The sequence below is a fragment of the Hyla sarda genome, chromosome 5 (assembly GCF_029499605.1).
Source record: "Hyla sarda isolate aHylSar1 chromosome 5, aHylSar1.hap1, whole genome shotgun sequence".
NCBI classification, from domain to species: Eukaryota; Metazoa; Chordata; class Amphibia; order Anura; family Hylidae; genus Hyla; species Hyla sarda.
Genome location: NC_079193.1, coordinates 153,769,030 through 153,789,856, shown reverse-complemented (window position 1 = coordinate 153,789,856; position 20,827 = coordinate 153,769,030). Strand labels below are relative to the sequence as shown.

The following is a 20,827-nucleotide window of genomic DNA, read 5'->3' as shown; positions in this document are numbered from 1 at the left end:
CGCTCCACTGACACAGCACCTGGCCGTTTCCCTGCCACACCAGCCCTGTACAATTCTGAGGAAGGTCCAGATAGGACCAAAATGTCAGTTATTCAATGGACTGCCACAATAAATACCTTCTAATTCACCATTCGGGATGAGCGAAGTTACAGTGATGCGATTCATCACGAACTTCTCGGCTCGGCAGTTGCTGACTTTTCCTGCATAAATTAGTTCAGCTTTCAGGTGCTCCGATGGGCTGGAAAAGGTGGATACAGTCCTAGGAGAGAGCACCTGAAAGCTGAACTAATTTATACTGGCTAAAGTCAGCAAACGCCGAGCCACGAGGTTCATGACGAATCAAATCGCTGTAACTTTGCTCATCTCTATTCACCATTCACTATAAGTGCCAAGTTTGCTTTATAGCTCTTATGTATGGCCAACTTTAGTATGTATTACAGTCTATGATTGGGATTGTTTGTGCAGGGTGAAGACCAAAGGCGTTCTAGATCTATCGTCCGTAAAAAAAAGACAAATTTTTAGAGCAATTTTCCCCCCCACCAATGTCTTCCCAATAGAAGTACCTTGCATGTAGAAATATCCTTGGTTTATGACAGTGTTGCCTATTGATTTCAACGTACACCCTGTAAAGGGGCAAGAAGCTTCCTCCACCAATCACAGCTGATCATGGAGGATCCCTTGGGGAGAACTGGCGGACCTGCATTTATACTGTAGATGTTCCCATTTTAAAACAGCAAATATAGAAACAGCGCTATCTGCTTTAGGGTATGATCACACGTGTATTTTGTTGCAGATTTTCTGCTCACCCATTAAGGGTGCATTCCCACCTGGCGTATTTTGCTGCTGCGTATTTTATTTCCCATTGAAGTCAATGGGTTAGAAAATATGCAGCAAAATACGCCAGGTGGGAACGTACTCTTAAGGAGTATTCCAGCGCAAAATAATTTATCCCCTATCCAAAGGATAGGGTTTAAGTTATAGATCGCGGGGGGTCAAAGTACATGCCCCCTCCGTGTATCTCTATGGGGTACGTAGAGGGGGTGTGACGGCCGCCGCGTCATGCAGGGATGGAATGCCCCCTTTCCAGCATACTGCTGCGGCCCCGTCCAGGAGATCTCTGGGGGCCCCAGCGCTCAGACCCCCCACGATCTATAACTTATCCCCTATCCTTCGGATAGGGGCGGCGGCGGCGGCTGGATACTGAAACTTAGCTCTCATTCACTTCAGTTGGTGCTGAGCTGCAGTTACCTTGTGCGGCAGCTTCAGTGTACGGCACCGAGCCTTCTGGCTCTGTTCATTATTTACATCCAGGTATTACAGAACTTCCCTACTTTATCAGGATGCCCAGGTTCATGCTAGTGGGGTGTGGGCTGGGTTCACACAGAAACTATTCTTAATGAACATTTAGGCCGCACTCACACGGCAAAGTTCAGTGCCTAATTTGTGCCCATTAAGCACCCAAATTAGTGTCTTTGCCATATGAAAACCCATTGACTTCTGAAGAAACAATATAAAAAATAAATATGCGTACTGTTTTATGAAGTGCCAAAAATAAAAGATCGGTAGCTTTTTGGATAAGCTGACTATATTTCCTTGAGACAAAAACGTGACATTGGAATTGCTAAACTGGGATGGGGTTATATATAGTTGTAGACCCCTCTCCTCTCTGCCCCCATTTCTAGTAGTAGATAGGTGGCCCCAAGAAATAATTCCTCATCTCTCCTCTGGACCCGGATAGGGACTTACTGCTATGGTCCACAGAACGGAGGAGCAGTTGAGCACTAAAGCTGAAGGGGGTGGTCATTTACTTACCATTCAGGTCCCGCTACTCTGGTCGCGTTGTCAGGGGCAACACTTGTCACAACAGGACATATGATGAGCCTATTTTCAGAGCATTTAAGCACAGATTTGGTGCCGATTTGTCCCAGGGTCTATTCACACACAGCAGAATTTCTGCCTCAAATTAAAGCCTATAGACTTCTATGTAATCTAAATGGCAAACAGAAGGCGCTCCGTGTGCGGGATCAGCAGGTCAGGGCCATAGGGAGAGGGAAAAGATCTGTCCCACGCCGCTTACCAGAGTTGGTTGTGTGCGCAAACACAATGGGAAGCGCCTGAATGTATGTATGTCCTCATCCGCAGCTCTCCTTGAGAACGATAAGTAGGCAGATGGACCGTAATGGTAGGAGATATCGGCGCTAGATGAAGGAGCCAGGAGGAGTAGCAGCATAAAATCAAGGTAGGTTTATTAGATGCAACGCGTTTCGCTGCGCATGCGATTTTATGCTGCTACTCCTCCTGGCTCCTTCATCCAGTGCCGATATCTCCTACCATTATGGTCCATCTGCCTACTTATAGACTTCTATGGGATTCCGCACTCCCATTCCGCTTGCTGAAATTCAGAAGTGTGAATGGGAGTGCGGAATCCCATAGAAGTCTATGGGCTTTAATTTGAGGCGGAAATTCTGCCGTGTGAATAGACCCTAAGTATTCTGCTTCAGCATCAAAATCAGGGTCTGAATTTCAAATCTGCTCAGGTTTCAGACAGTTTTTGGGGCAGCATTCTCAGCTGTATTAACTATATGGCAGCAGAAGAAAGGAATGCCTACATATACCGCGGCGTAGGCAGTATATTAATGGTTTGAATCTAGTCAGATAGTGACCATGTTGGCGCCAGTAAAGTGAATGGGGCCTGCTGCAGTGCGCCATGGTATTTGCTGACTTTTATTTATTTCTTTATTATACAAACGCTGACATAGATTGCATTGGATTACTACTGTAACCAATGGAGCTGTAAGTGCTCTGTGTGTCACGTGGTACACCTATGCCAGGCAAAGCAACCTTTGGCACAGCAGATGTTTTGAACTACATCTCCCATGATTCTCTTACAACCAAAATACTACCAAAGCATCATGGGAGATGTAGTCCAAAACATCTGCAGGGCCACAGGTTGCCTATGCCTGACCTATACTATACAAGGCAGTGTTTTCTAAGCAGCGTGCCTCCAGCTGATTCAAAACTACATCTCCCATCATGCCCCGTTCTCAGGCCGGGATTTGCTCTCTGTAGTAGCATTTCCTATTACTCTATATAACGCCATGAACACAGCAGAGCGTGGACTGTTCACACTGACAATAACCGCGCCCCTTATACCACATCACACAGGCAGGGGGCGCAGTAACCCCTCCAGACGTCCAGTATACTGTGCGATAAACTCCGCCCAGATATAGCACTTCCGTCAGGCAGAGCGGTTGCAGTTACGCATGCGCAGCAGGGTTCCAGATGCCGGTAGTGTTCATGCTGCCACTCCTATACTGCAGTCTGTACTAAAGGTGAGAATCGTCCCCCGGAGGCTGGTAACTGTACAGATAGGTGGCGGCACCGCGGACTGTAGTATGGTTTTCTATCGCCCTGACTGTTCAGCCTCCCTGTACGTGGACAGTGTACACTGTGTGTCATGGTGTGCCGGGGTGTAAGGCCCTCTAGTGGGGTACTTGTGAGGGGCAGGCTTTTCCTATAGCTTATTGTGTAGTGTAGCAGGTAGTAGTAGGGGGTGATCCCACAGCGCCATCTAGATTCGATCTGTATTAGTGCACGAATAACACTATCTCTGGTTTCATGGGGATTCAAACTGCCATGTGGCAACCTTAGCTCTGCTACATTATGTTATTCCAGCTGTATACACAAGCAAGGACAGCTCACCTATTTCAGCATGGATAGTGTAGGACTTCACCTCAAAGCAAAAGAACAAGAAGAAAGTCCAGCGCGGCAGTGTAGCCTAAAAACGTATTATTCCATAAATGACCTACACAACAGGATAGTAGAACTGGAAACGATGCGTTTCAGGTAGGGATCGACCTTTTATCGGCCGATATTCACGATTTTGGACGTTATTGGTGCCGATAATTTAATGCACCAGGCGGCCTGCACCACAACGCCCCGGCCAGAGACCGCTGCTGCCCCATTGCCTCCCCCATCCCCGGTTTTATAATTACCGCGGTCCGCGCTACTTCTGGATCCTGCGGCATCCTGTGTTAAGCTGTGCGCTGCGCAATGACGAGTGACATCCTCAACGCGACGTCACCGTCAGTGTGCAAAGTGACAGCTCAGGAGGATGCCGCCGGAGCCAGAAGTAGCGCGGACCCTGGGAAAAGGGAATTATAAAACTGGGGATGGGGGAGGCAATGGGGCAGCGGTGGTGGGGGTCTCTGGCCAGGGCGGTGCAGTGGGGGGCGCGGTGCGGTGCTGGTGATAGGACTCAGGAGGACCCCAGGACGGGCAGGGGGAGAGAAGCGGGGTGGAATTTTTTTGACAGACATATAATACTGATTATGGCGTCCACAGAAAGACATGTCTATATATATTTTTTCCTGCAGATTTTGCCGAACGATCCAGTTTATTCTAACATGCGGAATGTCTGTCCTGTTTTCCGTGCAGACATTCCGCACATTTTCCTAACGTGTGAACGTTATCCAGCCAGAGGATAGGGGATAAGATGTCTGATCGCGAGGGGCCTGCCGCTGGGACCCCCCCCCCCCCCGCGATCTCTGTGCGGGACCTGCATTCTATGCGGGGCTGCGTCTCCAGTGTTGAAAAGCTTTTGTTTTTGGGACTGGGGACGTGACGTATGTCACGTCCCCAGTCCCAGAAACAAAGAGCTTTCTGAGACTGGAGACGCAGCCCCACATAGAATGCGGGTGCTGGTCGTTGGCCAGATAAACCCTTTAAGGCTGTGCGATGTGGTCGTACCAAGACTACACCTGAAATGCATCTTTCCTGTTCTTCCATCCTGTTGTGTATAAATCTACAAGTTTTATGCTATACTGCCACGCTAAACTTTCTTCTTGTTCTATTAATGCCCCCTGTGTTCTATAGGAAGTGCCTGCTCAGCCAGAGATGGGACAGGACTTTGGTGTGGTTTACAATTGTTTTATTTTTTTTTTATTTTTTTTTTACACAGCTCATATATTATAACCTTCTGGTACTGTAGGTGATGTGATGCTGATTATTTTTTTTCTAGGTGCTGCTGCTGATTTTCTGTCTCTGTCCACCAGATGGCAGTATAAGTATTACTAGATGATATCCTAACATTAAGATAATCATTTACCATAGGAAATAACCCTATCATATACTGCCATCTGGTGGATAGAGTCAGCACCCACTTCGTATTTTCAAATATTATTTCCACCGTTCCAGCATTTGGACAGCATAATCCCACCTGCAGATTGCTGGCTGGAAAAGCGTCAGGTTTGGCAGCTTTTAGTCAAGTCGGGGTGAAGTTATGGCAGCATCACAGCAAAACACTGGGTGGGCACAGAGCTTTATAACGACACTGTGGACAGCCAGGGAAGGGGGCTTATTTTGGGCAATTTTTTTCTTCTACTAGCAAATGCAATAAAAGCAATTTCGGCTAAACATTTCTGCCAACGATATATCTGTGTCGGCCACCGATATATAGCTTTCACGCCCCCTCCCATAGACTTGCATTGAGGGGGCGGTGTCTGAAGTCAGACCGAGCGGAGTCGTGATGTCACGATATTCAGCCCCCGTGGTCAGTATGGACTTAGCGTGAGGACCTCCAGCGGTTCCGGAAGCCGCTACAGGTGGGTGCCGCAGCGGAGATCCCGGGGGTCCCCAGCAGCGGGACCCCGGCGATCTGACATCTTATCCCCTATCCTTTGGATAGGGGATAAGATGTCTAGGGGCGGAGTACCCCTTTAAGGACGCAGCCCATTTGGGCCTTAAGGACTCAGACAATTTTATTTTTACGTTATCGTTTTTTCCTCCTCGCCTTAAAAAAAATCATAACTCTTTTATATTTTCATTCACAGACTAGTATGGGGGCTTGTTTTTTGCGCGACCAGTTGTCCGTTGTAATGCCATCACTCACTTTACCATAAAATGTATGGCGCAGCCCAAAAAATACTATTTGTGTGGGGAAATTAAAAAGAAAACCGCAATTTTGCAAATTTTGGAAGGTTGCAATTTACGGTAAAAATGACGTGTTCTTTATTCTTTGGGTCAATACGATTAAAATGGTACCCATGATAATATACTTTTCTATTACTGTTGCGCTTAAAAAAATCGCAAACTATTTAACCAAATTACTACGTTTAAAATCCCTCTATTTTGAAGACCTATAACTTTTTCATTTTTCCATATAAGCGGCGGTATGAGGGCTCATTTTTTGCGCCGTGATCTGTACCTTTTTTATTGATACCATATTTGCTTATATAAAAACTTTTAATACTTTTTTAATAAAAAAATTTTTGGGACTAAAATGTTATAAAAAAGCAGCTATATTGGACTTTTTTTTTCTTTTTTTTTACGCTCGTGCTGTTCATCGGCGATCCGATCATCCATTTTAGTGACCATGATGCTGCAGATGCCATGATCTGTATTGATCACGGCATCTGAGGGGTTAATGGCAGACATCCGCCCGAACGCGGATGTCCGCCATTACGGGCGGGTCCCTGACTGCTATCGGCAGCCGTGACCTGCCGCGCATGACGCGAGCATCGAAGTGATGCATAGGAAGTAAATGTACGTCCTGGTGCGTTAAAGGAAATCTGTCATCAGAATCACCCGCATTAAACAGGCTTGTAGTGCTGGTGATACTGATTAAAACACGTCATACCTCATTAAAAACTGTGCAGCGGTTCGCCAGATATCTTCATTTTTAGTTATATGGTATTCCCAGGCTTGGGACACAGTGGGAGGTCCGCAGCATCAGCACGGACTCGCTTACGTCATTTTCCCCGGGTGGAGCGGCTGCCCGGTTCATGAATATTCATGGCTGCTTCATTGCAGTCTTCCTCCTGGTGTAGGTCACGTGGGTAGTGCCGTGCATGCGCCACGCTAGATAGATATGCAGGAGAATGCTTTTTCCGGGTGTACAGCGCGCGGCGCTACCCACGTGACCTACACCAGGAGGAAGACTGTGATGAGGCAGCCATGAATATTCATGAACCGGGCAGACGTAACCGAGTCCATGCTGATGCTGCGGACCTCCCACTGTGTCCCAAGCCTGGGAATACCATATAACTAAAAATGAAGATATCTGGCGAACCGCTGCACAGTTTTTAATGAGGTAAGAAGCGTTTTAATCAGGATCACCTGCACTACAAGCCTGTTTAATGCGGGTGATTCTGATGACAGATTTCCTTTAAGTACCAGCTCACCAGGACGTACATTTACGTCCTACGCCGTTAAGGGGTTAAAGGGATACTCCAGTGGAAAACTTTTTTTTTTTTTTTTTAAATCAACTGGTGCCGGATTTGTAAATTACTTTTATTAAAAAAATCTTAATCCTTCCAGTACTTATTAGCTGCTGAATACTACAGAGGAAATTATTTTCTTTTTGGAACACAGAGCTCTCTGCTGACATCACGAGCACAGTGCTCTCTGCTGACATCTCTGTCCATTTTAAGAATTGTCCAGACTAGGAGAAAATCCCCATAGCAAACATATGCTGCTTTGGCAGTTCCTAAAATGGACAGAGATGTCAGCAGAGAGCACTGTGCTCGTGATGTCAGCAGAGAGCACTGTGTTCCAAAAAGAAGAAAATAATTTGCTCTGTAGTATTCAGCAGCTAATAAGTACTTATTAAGTACTAATTTTTTTAATAGAAGTAATTTACAAATCTGTTTAACTTTCTTGCACCAGTTGATTTAAAAAAAAAAAATTAAAAAAGTTTTCCACCGGAGTACCCCTTAACGACCACGAACGTAAATGTAGGTCCTGGTTTGGTGGGACTTCCCGCACCAGGACGTACATTTACGTCCTGTGTATCACCTCAAGCATCGGAAGGGTGCTCGCGTCATACACGGCAGGTTCCGGCTGCTAGCAGCAGCCGGGGACCTGCCCGTAATGGCCGACATCCGCGATCGCGCGTATGTCTGCCATTAACCCCTCCGATGCCGTGATCAATACAGATCACGGCATTGCGGCACTTTGATTGGATGATCAGATCACCCGCAGCGCTACTGCGGGGATCTGATCTTCCAGCATGACAGCCGGAGGTCTCCCGGGGTCTTCTGCTCTGGTCTGAGATCGAGCAGACCAGAGCAGAAGATCACTGATAATACTGATCAGTGCTATGTCCTATGCATAGCACTGCACAGTATTAGCAATCAAATGATTGCTATAGATAGTCCCCTATGGGGACATAAAAAGTGTAAAAAGTTGAAAAATGTAAAAATAAAAAGTGAAAAATCCCCTTCCCCTAATAAAAATGAAAATTGTCAGTTTTTTCCATTTTACCCCCAAAAAGCGTAATATTTTTTTTTTATAAACATATTTTGTATCGCCGCGTGCGTAAATGTCCGAACTATCAAAATATAATGTTAATGATCCTGTACGGTGAATGGCGTAAACATAAAAAATGTAAAAAGTCCAAAAATGCTGCTTGTTTGTCACATTTTATTCAAAAAAAATGATCTAAAAGTTTTATATATGCAAATGTGGTTTCTAAAAAAAAAAAAAAGTACAGATGACGGCGCAAAACATGAGCCCTCATACCGCCCTATATACGGAAAAGTTTTAGATTTTTTTTTAAAGCAATATAAAAGTATCTAGCCATGGGTATCATTTTAATCGTATTGACCCACAGAATAAAAAAAACATGTTATTTTTACCGTAAAGTGTACAGTGCGAAAACAAAACCCTCCAAAATGTACAACATTTTGGTTTTCATTTAAATTTCCTCCCTAAATTTTTTTATTTTTTTTGGGTTCGCCGTACATTTTATGGTAAAATGAGAGGTTTCATTACAAAGTACAATTGGTCACGCAAAAAACAAGCCCTTATATGGGTCTGTAGAAGGAAATATAAAAGAGTTATGGATTTTAGAAGGCGAGGAGGAAAAAACGAAAAACGCAAACATTGGCCTGGTCCTTAAGGTGAAAATGGGCTTGGTCATTAAGGGGTTAAAAAGAGGGTAAACACCATTTAGTTTCCCTTAAATTTTTTTTTCTTCTTCTTTTCATCGCAAGAGCTGTAACAAAGCTGTGTAAAGGTGCGCCTTTGGGGACAAGTTAGTGTTTATTTATTTCATGTCATGTTGCAGAACATTTATTGGCTCACTTCCTTAACCCTATGAGGACACGGCCAATTTTTCAAATTTTTTTTTTTTTTGCATTTTTGTTTCTTCCTCCTCGCCTTTTAAGAGACACAACTCTTACTTTTCCATCCACAGACTCATATTAGGGCTTGTTCTTTTTTTGCACAACCAGTTGTATTTTTAATTTTACCATAAAATGTATAGTGGAACAAAAAAAAATTATTTGTGAGGGGAAATTACCGTAATTTAACCTCTGAATTTTGCAACTTTTTTTTTTGTTTTAATGCAGTGCGCTTTATGGTAAAAAAAATAAAATAAAAAAGTTATATTCTTTTTATACTGTGAGTCAATACAATTAAAACAATACCCAATTTATATAGTTTTTCCATTATTGTAGTTTAAACTTCTATTTTTATTTTTTAAAATAAAATCAATGACCCATATATTTATCAAACAGCCTGAAACCCTAATTGTCTGGTTTTGCCCATAACAACCAATCACAGCTCAACTTTCACTTTACAAGAGCTTAAAGGGGTACTCCGGCCATAAGACATCTTATCCCCTATCCAAAGGATAGGGGATAAGAGGCCTGATCGCGGGGGTCCCGCCGCTGGGGACCCCGTGATGTTCCATGCCGCACCCTGTTAGATTCAGTCCCCGGAGCGTGTTCGCTACAGGTCTGATTACTGGCGATCACAGGGACGGAGCATAGTGATGTCACGGCTCTGCCCCCGTGTGATGTCACGCTCCGCCCCTCAATGCAAGCCTATGGGAGAAGGCGTGACAGCTGCTTGCATTGCGGGGGCGGAGCGGGACGTCACTATGCTCCGTCCTCGTGGTCGAGATGGACTCAGCCTGAGGACCTCCAGCGGTTCCGGAAGCCGCTAAAGGTGGGTGCTGCATGGTAGATCCCGGGGGTCCCCAGCAGTGGGACCCCCATGATCTGACATCTTATCCCCTATACTTTTGGATAGGGGATAAGATGTCTAGGGGCGGAGTACCCCTTTAAGATATGAAAGTTGAGCTGTGATTGGTTGCTGTGGGAAAAAAACAGACAATTATTGTTACCCTTAAATTTTTTTAAGGGGGTATAATGGCTAATTTTTTTTGCGTTTTTATCAGTACCATTTTTGCTTTGATGGGACTTTTTGATGACTTTTCATTTACTCTGATCTATGATTTGACCAGAAATCAGCACTTTTGGCGTTTGGTATTTTTAATACTTTTCTAATAGTTTGGCCAACAATGCATGCAGTGATATAAAATATGTTCATTATTTTTATTTCCTTTTCGTTTTTTTTATTTATTTTTTATTAGGGGAGAGGCTTTTATGTAATTTTGAAAATATTTTATCTTTTATTTTACACATCCGTCGGGACTTTTATATGCAATCATTAGGTTGCATTCACGCTATGATGCTGTACATATTGCATCATACAAAGTGACAGGCGCTCCACTGATACAGCCTGGCTAAGCCAGCCTGTATCAGTGAATCGGAGGCAAGCCAGGGGACTTTCCACTGCTTTTTTAGCTCATCAGACCTCAGTGATCATGTTGCAGGGGTCTAATGAGCCCTCTGATCTAGCCAGCATCTATGATTTATTCCTTTAGATGTTGTGATCATCGCCTCTCCCCGTCATTAGTGTAAGTGTCCAGCTACTGATAGTAGATGACACTCATTGCGATAAAGCAAGAGCACCTCTTGCTCTCGCTTCAGAGTCACTTAAAGCTTCCAAAGTGTACATTTACACCCTGGTTGGTTAAGTCCTGGACATCAAGGGTATAAATCTAAGCCCGATATCCTTAACAGATCATCAGCCAGAATGCCGGAACGCTAGTGGTGAGGGCCAGAAGAGTAAAAGAAAAAGTGCATGCTGTATGCCATCCTTCAAGTGGGGCAAAGAACTCTGGCAATTTGGGGTTACTACTCCCAGGGCACTTCTGCACCTCTGCTCTTACTCTACCAGGACCTTAGGACTAGATCCAGCAGGATGAGTTGCTACAGGGACCGCTGCTGCTCCTTACAGCCGTCCCTGGTACACCTGCCCCACTGTATGGTTACCCATCCTGCCTTGGTGATCTCCTACAGCTAGCTAACCAACCAACAGGAAAGGTTCTACACTTGATCTTAGCCAAAATGTTAACCCTTTAGACGCTGCATTCAGGGTTGACTGCGGCATCTAAAAGTGCTAAAATTCAAATGCCGGTTCCTCAGGGATGCTACTTGGGGTCCCGATCAGCTTAGAGGACACGTGGAGGGTCTCTACCTGCCCCTGTGCGGTCAAGTCAATGCTCCGTCACTGCAGACAGCTTCTGCAGTAATAGAGCTCGATAAAGCTGATCAATGTTGTGCTAAGGCATAGCCTTGTTCAGGTTATGCAATTGAAAGAGTGTGTGTAATAGTCCCCTATGGGGACTAAAAAAGTAGCAAGTGAAGTGTAAAAAAAAATACTTATGAATAACCTCTTCCCTAATAAAGGTTTAACCCCTTGAGGATGCAGGGCGTACATCCCGAGTCCTGTCCGGACAATGAAGTGAGCACAGGAGCTGCGCTTGCTTCATAGACTGCTGGTCTAGGCTGCTATCACCAACTGGGGATTCACCAGTAATTACAGACATCGGCAATACTGATCACGGTATCTGAAGTACTAGGGGGCTTACAGATCATCCTCAGCGCAATCACTGGTGTCCATTGAGTCAAGATGGCGGACGAAGCTACACTTACCAACTCCTGCTCTAATGATGCTCTTAAATATACAAAGTCCAAAATTGCTGATTTTCTGTCACATCACAGAAAAAAAGGAATTAAAATTGATCAAAAAGTCAAATATATACGCTAAAGTGGTACAGATAAAAACTACAGATCACGGCACAAAGTTTGACTCTCGTACAGCCCCATATATTGAAAAATAGGAGTTGTAGGGGTCAGGATAGAGCAATTTTAAACACAAAGGGGGAGATTTATCAAAACCTGTCCAGAGGACAAGTTGCCCATAGCAACCAATCAGATCACTTCTTTCATTTTTAACAAGGCCTCTGCAAAATGAAAGAAGTGATCTGATTGGTTGCTATGGGAAACTGGGCAACTTTTCCTCTGGACAGGTTTTGATAAATCTCCCCCAAAGATTTTAAAAGCAGTGCAATAATAGAAAAGCTGGTATTGGTTTAATTGTATTAATGGACAATTAAAAGAGAGCATTAGTTTTATCAGAAAGTGCACTGCGTAGAATTTAATCTATAGATAGGCCTGTTAGGCCCCAAGCTGCTATGGATACTCATTGGCACCCTGTGATCACAAGAAAAAATCTGAATAAGCAGATGATCCACTATAGATAAATCACATATTTGTGGGCACTATATGGCTGTCATGGCCAAGGCAATGGCCAGATCTCCACTAGATAGGATTTGCCATTGTGTCTTTAGGATTTAACCTGTTGGGGACGGAGGGCGTAACTGTACGCCCGTGGGAATATCTATCAGCAGGCATCCTGTGGCAATGCCTAGGGGGGTCCAGACCAGCGATTCTGGGCTAATCGGGTCACTGGTGACCCGATCGCTGGGAAAATAACAGTGATCATTGCTGTCACAGACAGCTCCGACCATTCTAAAATATAGGAGCAAGGTGGCAGTGCTGCCACCTCCTATCCCCTGCCATTGGTCGATCAGGCTGACGACCAATGGCAGTTGGGGGCGGGAGGATTAAAGTTAATTTCCCCCGCTCTGCCCACCGATCGAAGTTCGGGCAGAGTGGGGGGAGAAACAAGGGGGGGGGGGGGCTGTCTGGGCATGCTGGGAGTTGTATTTTTGCAACATCTGGAGGGCCACAGTTTGGGGACCACTGTGTAGTGGTCTACAAACTGGTCCTCCAGATGTTGCAAAACTACAACTTTCAGCATGCACCGACTGGGCATGCTGGGAGTTGTAGTTTTGCAACATCTGAAGTGGCACAGTTTGGAGACCACTATACGGTGGTCCCCAAACTGTAGCCCCCCAGATGTTGCAAAACTACAATTCCCAGCATGCCCAGACAGTCAGGGATGCTGGGCAGTGTAGTTATGCAATTTCTGGCACTTCATATGTTGCAGAACTACAACCTTCAGCATGCCTGGACAGTCTGGGCATGTTTGGAGTTGTAGTTTTGCAAAATCTGGAGGGCTACTGTTGGGAGACCACTACTTAGCGGTCTCCAAACTGTTCTTTCCCAGTTGTTGCAAAACTACAACTCCAAGCATGCCCAGACTGTCCAGGCATGCTGGGAGTTGTAGTTCTGCAACATATGAAGTGCCAGATATTGCAGAACTATACCGCCCAGCATCCCTGACTGTCTGGGCATGCTGGGAATTGTAGTTTTGCAACAGCTGTAGGCACACTGGTTGGGAAACACTGAGCTAGAGTCTGTTTCCTAACTCATTGTTTCCCAACCAGTGTGCCTACAGCTGTTGCAAAACTACAACTCCCAGAATGCACTGACAGACCGTACATGCTAGGAGTTGTAGTTTTGCAACAGCTGGAGGTACACGGGTTGGAATTACTGAGCTAGAGTCTGTTTCCTAACTCAGTGGTTCCCCACCAGTGTACCTACAGCTGTTGCAAAAGTACAACTCCCAGCATGTACGGTCTGTCAGTGCATTCTGGGAGTTGTAGTTTTGCAACAGCTGAAGGTTTGGGGTGTGAATATACAGGGTACATTCACATGGGTGGGAGTTTACAGTGAATTTCCTTCTACAAGTTTGAGCTACGGCAAATTTTCTGCCGCAGCTCAAACTCCCAGCGGAAAATTCACTGTGAACCCCCGCCCGTGTGAATGTACCCTAAAAGCACTACACTACAGTACACTGACACAAAATAAAAAGTAAAACACTACATACACACATACTCCTACACAGTTACAACCCCCCCCCCCCCAATGAAAATGATACGGCAGTGTTTCTAAAATGGATCCTCCAGCTGTTGCAAAACCACAACTCCCAGTACTGCCAGACAGCCATTCACTGTCCTGGCAGGCTGGGAGTTTTGCAACAGCTGGAGGCACCCTGTTTGAGAAACACTGTCGTAGGGTATAGGTGGAGACAAGCGCCATCCTTGTATCCGGGTCCGACCCTATTGCAAAGTCCTAATTTAGGCCTCAAATGCGCATGGAGCTCTCTCACTTCAGAGCCCTGTTGTATTTCAAGGCAACAGTTTAGGGCCACACATGGGGTATTTCCGTACTCGGGGGAAATTGTTACATATTTTGGGGGGATTTTTCTCCTTTTACCCCTTATGAAAAGGAAAGGTTGGGGTGTACACCAGCATGTTGGTGTAAAAAAAAAAAATGTTTACACTAACATGCTGGTGTTGCCCCATACTTTTCATTTTCACAAGAGGTAAAAGGAAAAAGACCCCCAAAATTTGTAGCGCACTTTCTCCCGAGTACGGAAATACCCCGTAAAATGCTCTGTGGATGCACAACAAGGCTCAGGAGTGAGAGCGCACGATGTATATTTGAGGCCTAAATTGGCACAGATTTGCACAGGTGTAGCTGATGGTTACAGCAGTTCTGACATGAATGCAAAAAAATAAATACCCATGTGTGACCCCATTTTGGAAACTACACCCCTCACGATACTTAACAAGGGGTACAGTGAGCATTAACACCCCACAGGTCTTTGACGAATTTTCGTTAAAAATAAAAAATGTGTGTGTCTGTTTTTTCCCCTGAAATGCGGGTGTTACCCCAAATATGAGTAATAGGAAGAAAGCCTCCCAAAATTTTTAACTCCATTTCTTCGGAGTATGGAAATACCCCATATGTGGATGTAAAGTGCTCTGCAGGCGAACTACAATGCTCAGAAGAGGAGAAGCGCCATTGGGCATTTGGAGAGAGAATTAGGCTGGAATTGAAGGCCATGTGTGTTTACAAAGCCCACCCATGCTGCCAGAACAGTAGACCCCCCCCCCCAAAAGTGTCCCCATTTTGGAAACTACACCCCTCATGTAATGTAATAAAGGGTGCAGTGAATATTTACACCCCACTGGTGTCTGACAGATTTATGGAACAGTGGTCCGTGAAAATGAAAAATGTTATTTTTCATTTGCACAGCCCACTGTTCCAAAGATCTGTCAAACGCCAGTGGGGTGTAAATGCTCACTGCACCCCTTATTAAATTCTGTGAGGGGTGTAGTTTCCAAAATGGGGGTCACATGGGGGGTCCACTGTTCTGGCACCACGGGGGGGGGGCTTTGTAAATGCACATGGCCCCTGACTTTCATTACCACCTAATTCTCTCTTCAAAAGCCCAATGGAGCTTCTTCTCTTCTAAACATTGTAGTTCGCCCGCAGAGCACTTTACATCCACATATAAGGTAATTCATTTTCTCTCAAGTAAGGAAATAAAAGTTTTGGGGGGCCTTTTTATCTTTTTACCCCTTGTAAAAATGAAAACAATGGGGCTACAATTACATGTTAGTGTAAAAAAAATTGAGATTTTGATTTTTCTCCTCCATTTTGCTGCAATTCCTGTGAAACATAAAAACGCCAGAAAAACTGCCAGTTTTTCCCTGCGTTTTGTTTTTTTCTGGCGTTTTTACCTTTTTGTGGAATTTGCCTTTTTTGGCCCCCTGTTTTTTTTTTTTTACAAAATAGTTGGGTACCAAAAAAAAAAAAAAAAAAAGATGCAGTAGGGATGTAAACATGTATTTAACTAAATGTTTATTTTTTATCACAAAATGTGAATAATTTTTTTTTTATAGCATGTGTGTGTTTAACTTTTTTTATGTAGTACTACTACTCCCAGCATGGAACACACTGTTCCATGCTGGGAGTAGTAGTACCTGTACTATAAACATTTTGCCCCGGGTGTCACTCTGACACCCAATGTGATCGTCCATTATATAGCAGAGAAGCGGAGCGGCTCTATACAGCACTCAGATCTCTGCTTTATTCACATCACTGGCCGTTCATATTTTCCGCCCAGAGCTGTGATTGGCTGGATGGTTGCAGCCAATCACAGCTCTGAGGAAAATATGAATGAATGAATGAGTGGCCGGCCCGGAGTACAGAGCAGAGCAGGGATGTGAGCGATGTATACAGCCGCTCCATCTCTGCTATAGACAGGACGATCGCAGCGGGTGTCAGTGACACCCGCTGTGATGTGTCCTTAACTGCAGGTACTACTACTCCCAACATGGAGCACACTCTGCTCCATGCTGGGAGCTGTAGTACCTGCATTAATAGACAGATCGCAGCGAGTGTAATTTCTGACACCTGCTGCGATCTGTCTATTAATGCAGGTACTACAGCTCCCAGCATGGAGCAGAGTGTGCTCCATGTTGGGAGTAGTAGTAGGAAAGATCACAGCGGGTATCACTCCTGACACCCGCTGTGATCCTCCGGTATAATGTATGGATGCGGCCGGTGCTCTCCTATGGTCCCCTGTACGCCGTATATATACACATTCCGATTTCTCACAGAGAGCTGTGATAGGCTGGAACCATCTGGCCAATCACAGCTCTCTGTGGGAAATATGAATATGTGTATAAATACGTCAGTGCAGGGGACCATAGAAGAGCGGCCGCCGCATCTATACATTATACAGGAGGATTGCAACAGGCGATCTGTTAATTAGTACAGGTACTGCTACTCCCATCATGGAACAGTGTGTTCCATGCTGGGAGGAGTAGTACTACCTAAAAAAAATTTGAAAAACATGTACACACTATATTTTTATTATTGCCGGCTACATTTTTAGTGCTTTACCTGCCCACATAAATTGATCCCTGTTTAAAAATTAATAAACATTTCGTAATAAAAAATATAATTTTCGTTAGATACAATTTTTTCCATCACTACTGTATCTTTTTTATAAATTTTTTTATGGTACCCTACGAAATTTTTATTAAAAAAAAAGGTATCTCCTTAATTTTTTTGGAGTCCAAAAAATAATAAACCGCCTGCAAAAACGCAAAATGTAAAACCAACATGGCGTTTTCCTTGGCGTTTTTGCTCTGCTATAGACTTCTATGGGAGGAAAACGCCACGTTTTCAGGGCAAAAAACGCCAAACTAGGTTTTGTCGGGCGTTTTGAAAATCCAGCCTCTGAGCCCGAAATTGCTGAAAAATGCCAAAAGGATTAAAAAAAAAAAAAAAAAAAAAAAAGCCAAACTGAAAAACGGCAAGTGAATCTGGCATTTTGCAGTTTACTATTGACTTGCAGCGAACATCTGGACGCGGCGTTTTTCCACTGAAAAAACGCAGTGCGGGAAAATTGGCGTTTGTGCAAAAAAAACCTCAGTGGAGTTCCAGCCAAAGGGTTGACAAACTTTTTTTGCATGTCATTTTGAACACTATGAGGGGTGCAGTTTTCATAATGGGGTCCATCATAGGGGATTTCCAACATAAAGACCCTCAAATTCACTTCTAAACTTAACTGGTCCCTGAAAATTCAGATTTTGAAATTTTTGTGGAAAATTGCTGCTATACTTTGAAGCCCTCTGATGTCTTCAAAAAGTGAAAACACTTCAACTTTATGATGCAAACATAAAGTTAACATATTGTATATTTGAATCAATATGTCATTTATTAGACATGTCCCTTTTTTCCTTACAAGCAGAGAGCTTCAAATTTCGAAAAATGCAACATTTTCAGATTTTTCCTGAAATTTTGGAGTTTTTCACCAAGAAATTATGCAAGTATTGACGAAAATTTACCACTAACATAAAGTAGAATATGTCACAAAAAGTAAAAGCATCCCAGAGTTATTAATGCTTAAAGTGATAGAGGTCAGATTTGGGAAAAAAAATTCTCCCGTTCTTAGGGTCATAATGGGCTCCGTCCCCAAGGGCTTAAAGGGCTTTGTTTTTTTAAATATATAAATATTTTTTGCATGTATTTCATACCAAAATGCACGTGTAAAACACCCCATGTGCACACCAAAATACAGGAAGGAGACTTGTTTGTTAATGCTCTTTTAAAGGGGTACTCCGCCCCTAGACATCTTATCCCCTATCCAAAGTTGCTTTAAGGGGACTGGCCGTGATGTCATTAGGGGCGGAGCCATGACATCACGCTGCTCCGGCCCCTGTATCGCCAATCATTACGCACAGAGCGATAGGGGATAAGATGCCAGGGGCGGAGTACCCCTTTATGTCTGTAAACATAGCCTTATATCTGTAATGACTGTCCTTGCACAAGGATTTCGGTTTACATTTCCAAGCAACTTCTGATCCCATGACTCTCAACAAGACTAGCACGCTCTGGAGATGCATTTGCCAGAATTCCCTTATAAGCCTATGGGGCTTTCAGAAAATCTGTCTTCGGCTCTGTAGAAAAATAAATAGGGGTCTGTGGAAAAATAAATAGGGGTCACAATATGACAATGCAAAAAAAATTTTCATTATTTAAGCCCTTGTAAGATACTTGACCCCTAGTGGGTTGTGATTGCTGTGATCCTGTTATACAGTTCCTGTTGTCAGCCCATGTAAACAGCCAGCAACCTGCCATGTATGTCAAATGCCATAAAGGGACTGTAGTCTAGAACACAATATTGAAAAGTCTAAATACACAGCTTCAGTTTCTCTTGGCATTTTGGGGGTAAAATATGTTTTTGCAACAATTCTGCACAGAAGAACTAAACCTGTTGTATCATACTTGGGTTATATATTAGGGCTGCACGATGAAGCGCAATGTTTGCGAATTGCAATATGGCCCCCCCGGAAGACTTGCAATTACCTGCGCCGGCCCTGCACTATATCACGCACACACAGGGTCTTGGGCTCGGCAGCCGCCAAAATGTAGTTGTAGTTTTGCAACAGCTGGAGGCCCACTGGCTGGGAAACACTGTCCTAAGTAATAATAGGGCTGCAGAGAAAACATAAAAAACCTGATACTCACATGAAAATGGGGGAAGGGGTGGCAGATGTGACATTGAGGGGAGGGGAAATAATCGGGACACCGTTTGTTTATTATAGCACAGGCTGCATTCTCTGTTTTTACTCTTTCTTTTATTTTTAGGAATAATGCTGCCATCATGTCTGTGGATTCTATGCTCTTTGATCGTATAACAATTGCTAAAGAACTAATAAAGAGAGCAGAAGTCCTCTCAAAATCTCGCGCTGGAGGGGTCGAAGGTGGAGCAAAACTATGCAGCAAACTGAGGGCAGAACTAAAGTTCTTACAGAAAGTGGAGGCTGGGAAAGTAGCCATTAAAGAGTCCCATTTGAAAAGCACTAATCTCACCCACCTACAAGCCATTATTGAATCTGCCGAGAGCCTAGAAGATGTGGTCAGTGTTCTCCATGTCTTCAGCTACAGTGACCAGTTTGGTGAGAAGCAAACACTGGTGGTCGATGTGGTTGCCAATGGTGGCCACACATGGGTTAAAGCCATAGGGAGAAAGGCAGAAGCTCTTCATAATATATGGATTGGACGTGGCCAATATGGTGACAAAAGCATCATTGAACAAGCGGAGGATTACCTGCAAGCAAGCCGCCAGCAACCTGTGCAGTACAGCAGTCCTCACATTGTATTTGCCTTTTACAATAGTGTCTCCAAGCCTATGGCTGAGAAGCTAAAAGAGATGGGGATATCTGTACGGGGCGATATAGTCGCTGTTAATTCATCTGTGGGGATTGTTCCAGAAGAAAACTACTTAAGCTGTAGTGAATCTGATGAGGACGATGATGGCTCAGAGCTTCTGCATATTGACAAGGTAGATAGGGAAAATGTAGTTGCCACTGTGGCTTTTCCAAGAGAAATTAAGGTTGAAGTCTGCAACCGGGTAAACTTGGACATCACAACTCTAATAACGTATGTATCTGCTCTTAGTCATGGGGGCTACCATTTTATCTTTAAAGAGAAGGTTTTGACAGAGCAGGCAGCACAAGAAAGGCGAGAAAAAGTATTACCTTTGCTAGACTCCTTTATGGAGGGCAAGGAACTCTTTGCATGTGAAAGTGCGGTAAGGGACTTCCAGTCAATATTGGAGACTTTAGGAGGAGTCCATGAGAGAGAACGGGCTGCGTTGCTCCTACAGAGAATTAATGTAGTGCCCGATCAACCTTCTGAGCGTGCCTTAAAACTTGCCGCTAGCTCCAAAATCAATAGCCGTTCAGTCTCCATATTTGGGACTGGGGACTCCTTAAGGGCAATTACCATGACTGCTAATAGTGGCTTTGTAAGAGCGGCCAATAACCAGGGTGTTAAATTCAGTGTGTTTATTCACCAACCTCGAGCGCTTACTGAGAGCAAAGAGTCTTCTGCAACTCCCGTACCAAAGAATCATGTGGCTTCCGACCTGCCCTGACCTCAGCCAGGATCACCTTAGTCTGGTTATTATCTACTTATTCATAGGAAAAGAATACCGAATGTTCTGTTAATGTATCCCAAAATATGAATTCTTTAACATATGTGCAGAAACATGTTCAATAAAGAGTTAAAGCTATGCACTTTAGCCACACTTGGTTTTGTTGTATTTTTTTACGTATTTCGATAAAAGTATGTAATGTGGAGTGATGCAAATGGCTATTCTGGTTTTCTCCAATGAAAGGTTATTCACTGTGGGATGAGAAGTTACAAACTCTTATTAATGTACTTTGTGATATGGTTCTTCATGGTCCTTGAATGGAAACCTTCATTGTTCATTGGTCACACAATTCTGACACCATGCATTAAGTGTAAAGGGCTAGGCACTTGGGTAAGCATCATGGGGGAGATATCAATACCTGTGCAGAGGAAAAATTGCCTAGTTGCCCATAGCAACCAATCAGATTGCTTCTTTACAGAGGCCT

The 20,827-nt window shown here is 44.1% G+C and overlaps 1 protein-coding gene across 4 annotated transcripts; it reads left to right on the top strand.

Annotated features, from left to right (window-relative positions):
• The first annotated feature begins 3,177 nt into the window (after positions 1–3,177).
• On the top strand, positions 3,178–20,512 carry C5H7orf25 (chromosome 5 C7orf25 homolog). Of its 4 annotated transcripts, none has more exons than XM_056520519.1 (2): positions 3,178–3,332; positions 19,053–20,512. In XM_056520519.1, the coding sequence occupies exon 2, from the start codon at positions 19,069–19,071 to the stop codon at positions 20,341–20,343; it is 1,275 nt and encodes a 424-aa protein (XP_056376494.1). In that variant the 5' UTR covers positions 3,178–3,332; positions 19,053–19,068; the 3' UTR covers positions 20,344–20,512. The 4 variants fall into 4 exon arrangements, with proteins under 4 accessions (XP_056376494.1, XP_056376492.1, XP_056376493.1 ...); XM_056520517.1 differs by having other exon boundaries at positions 3,304–3,430; XM_056520518.1 differs by lacking the exon at positions 3,178–3,332 and adding an exon at positions 3,558–3,846.
• Positions 20,513–20,827: the final 315 nt, after the last annotated feature.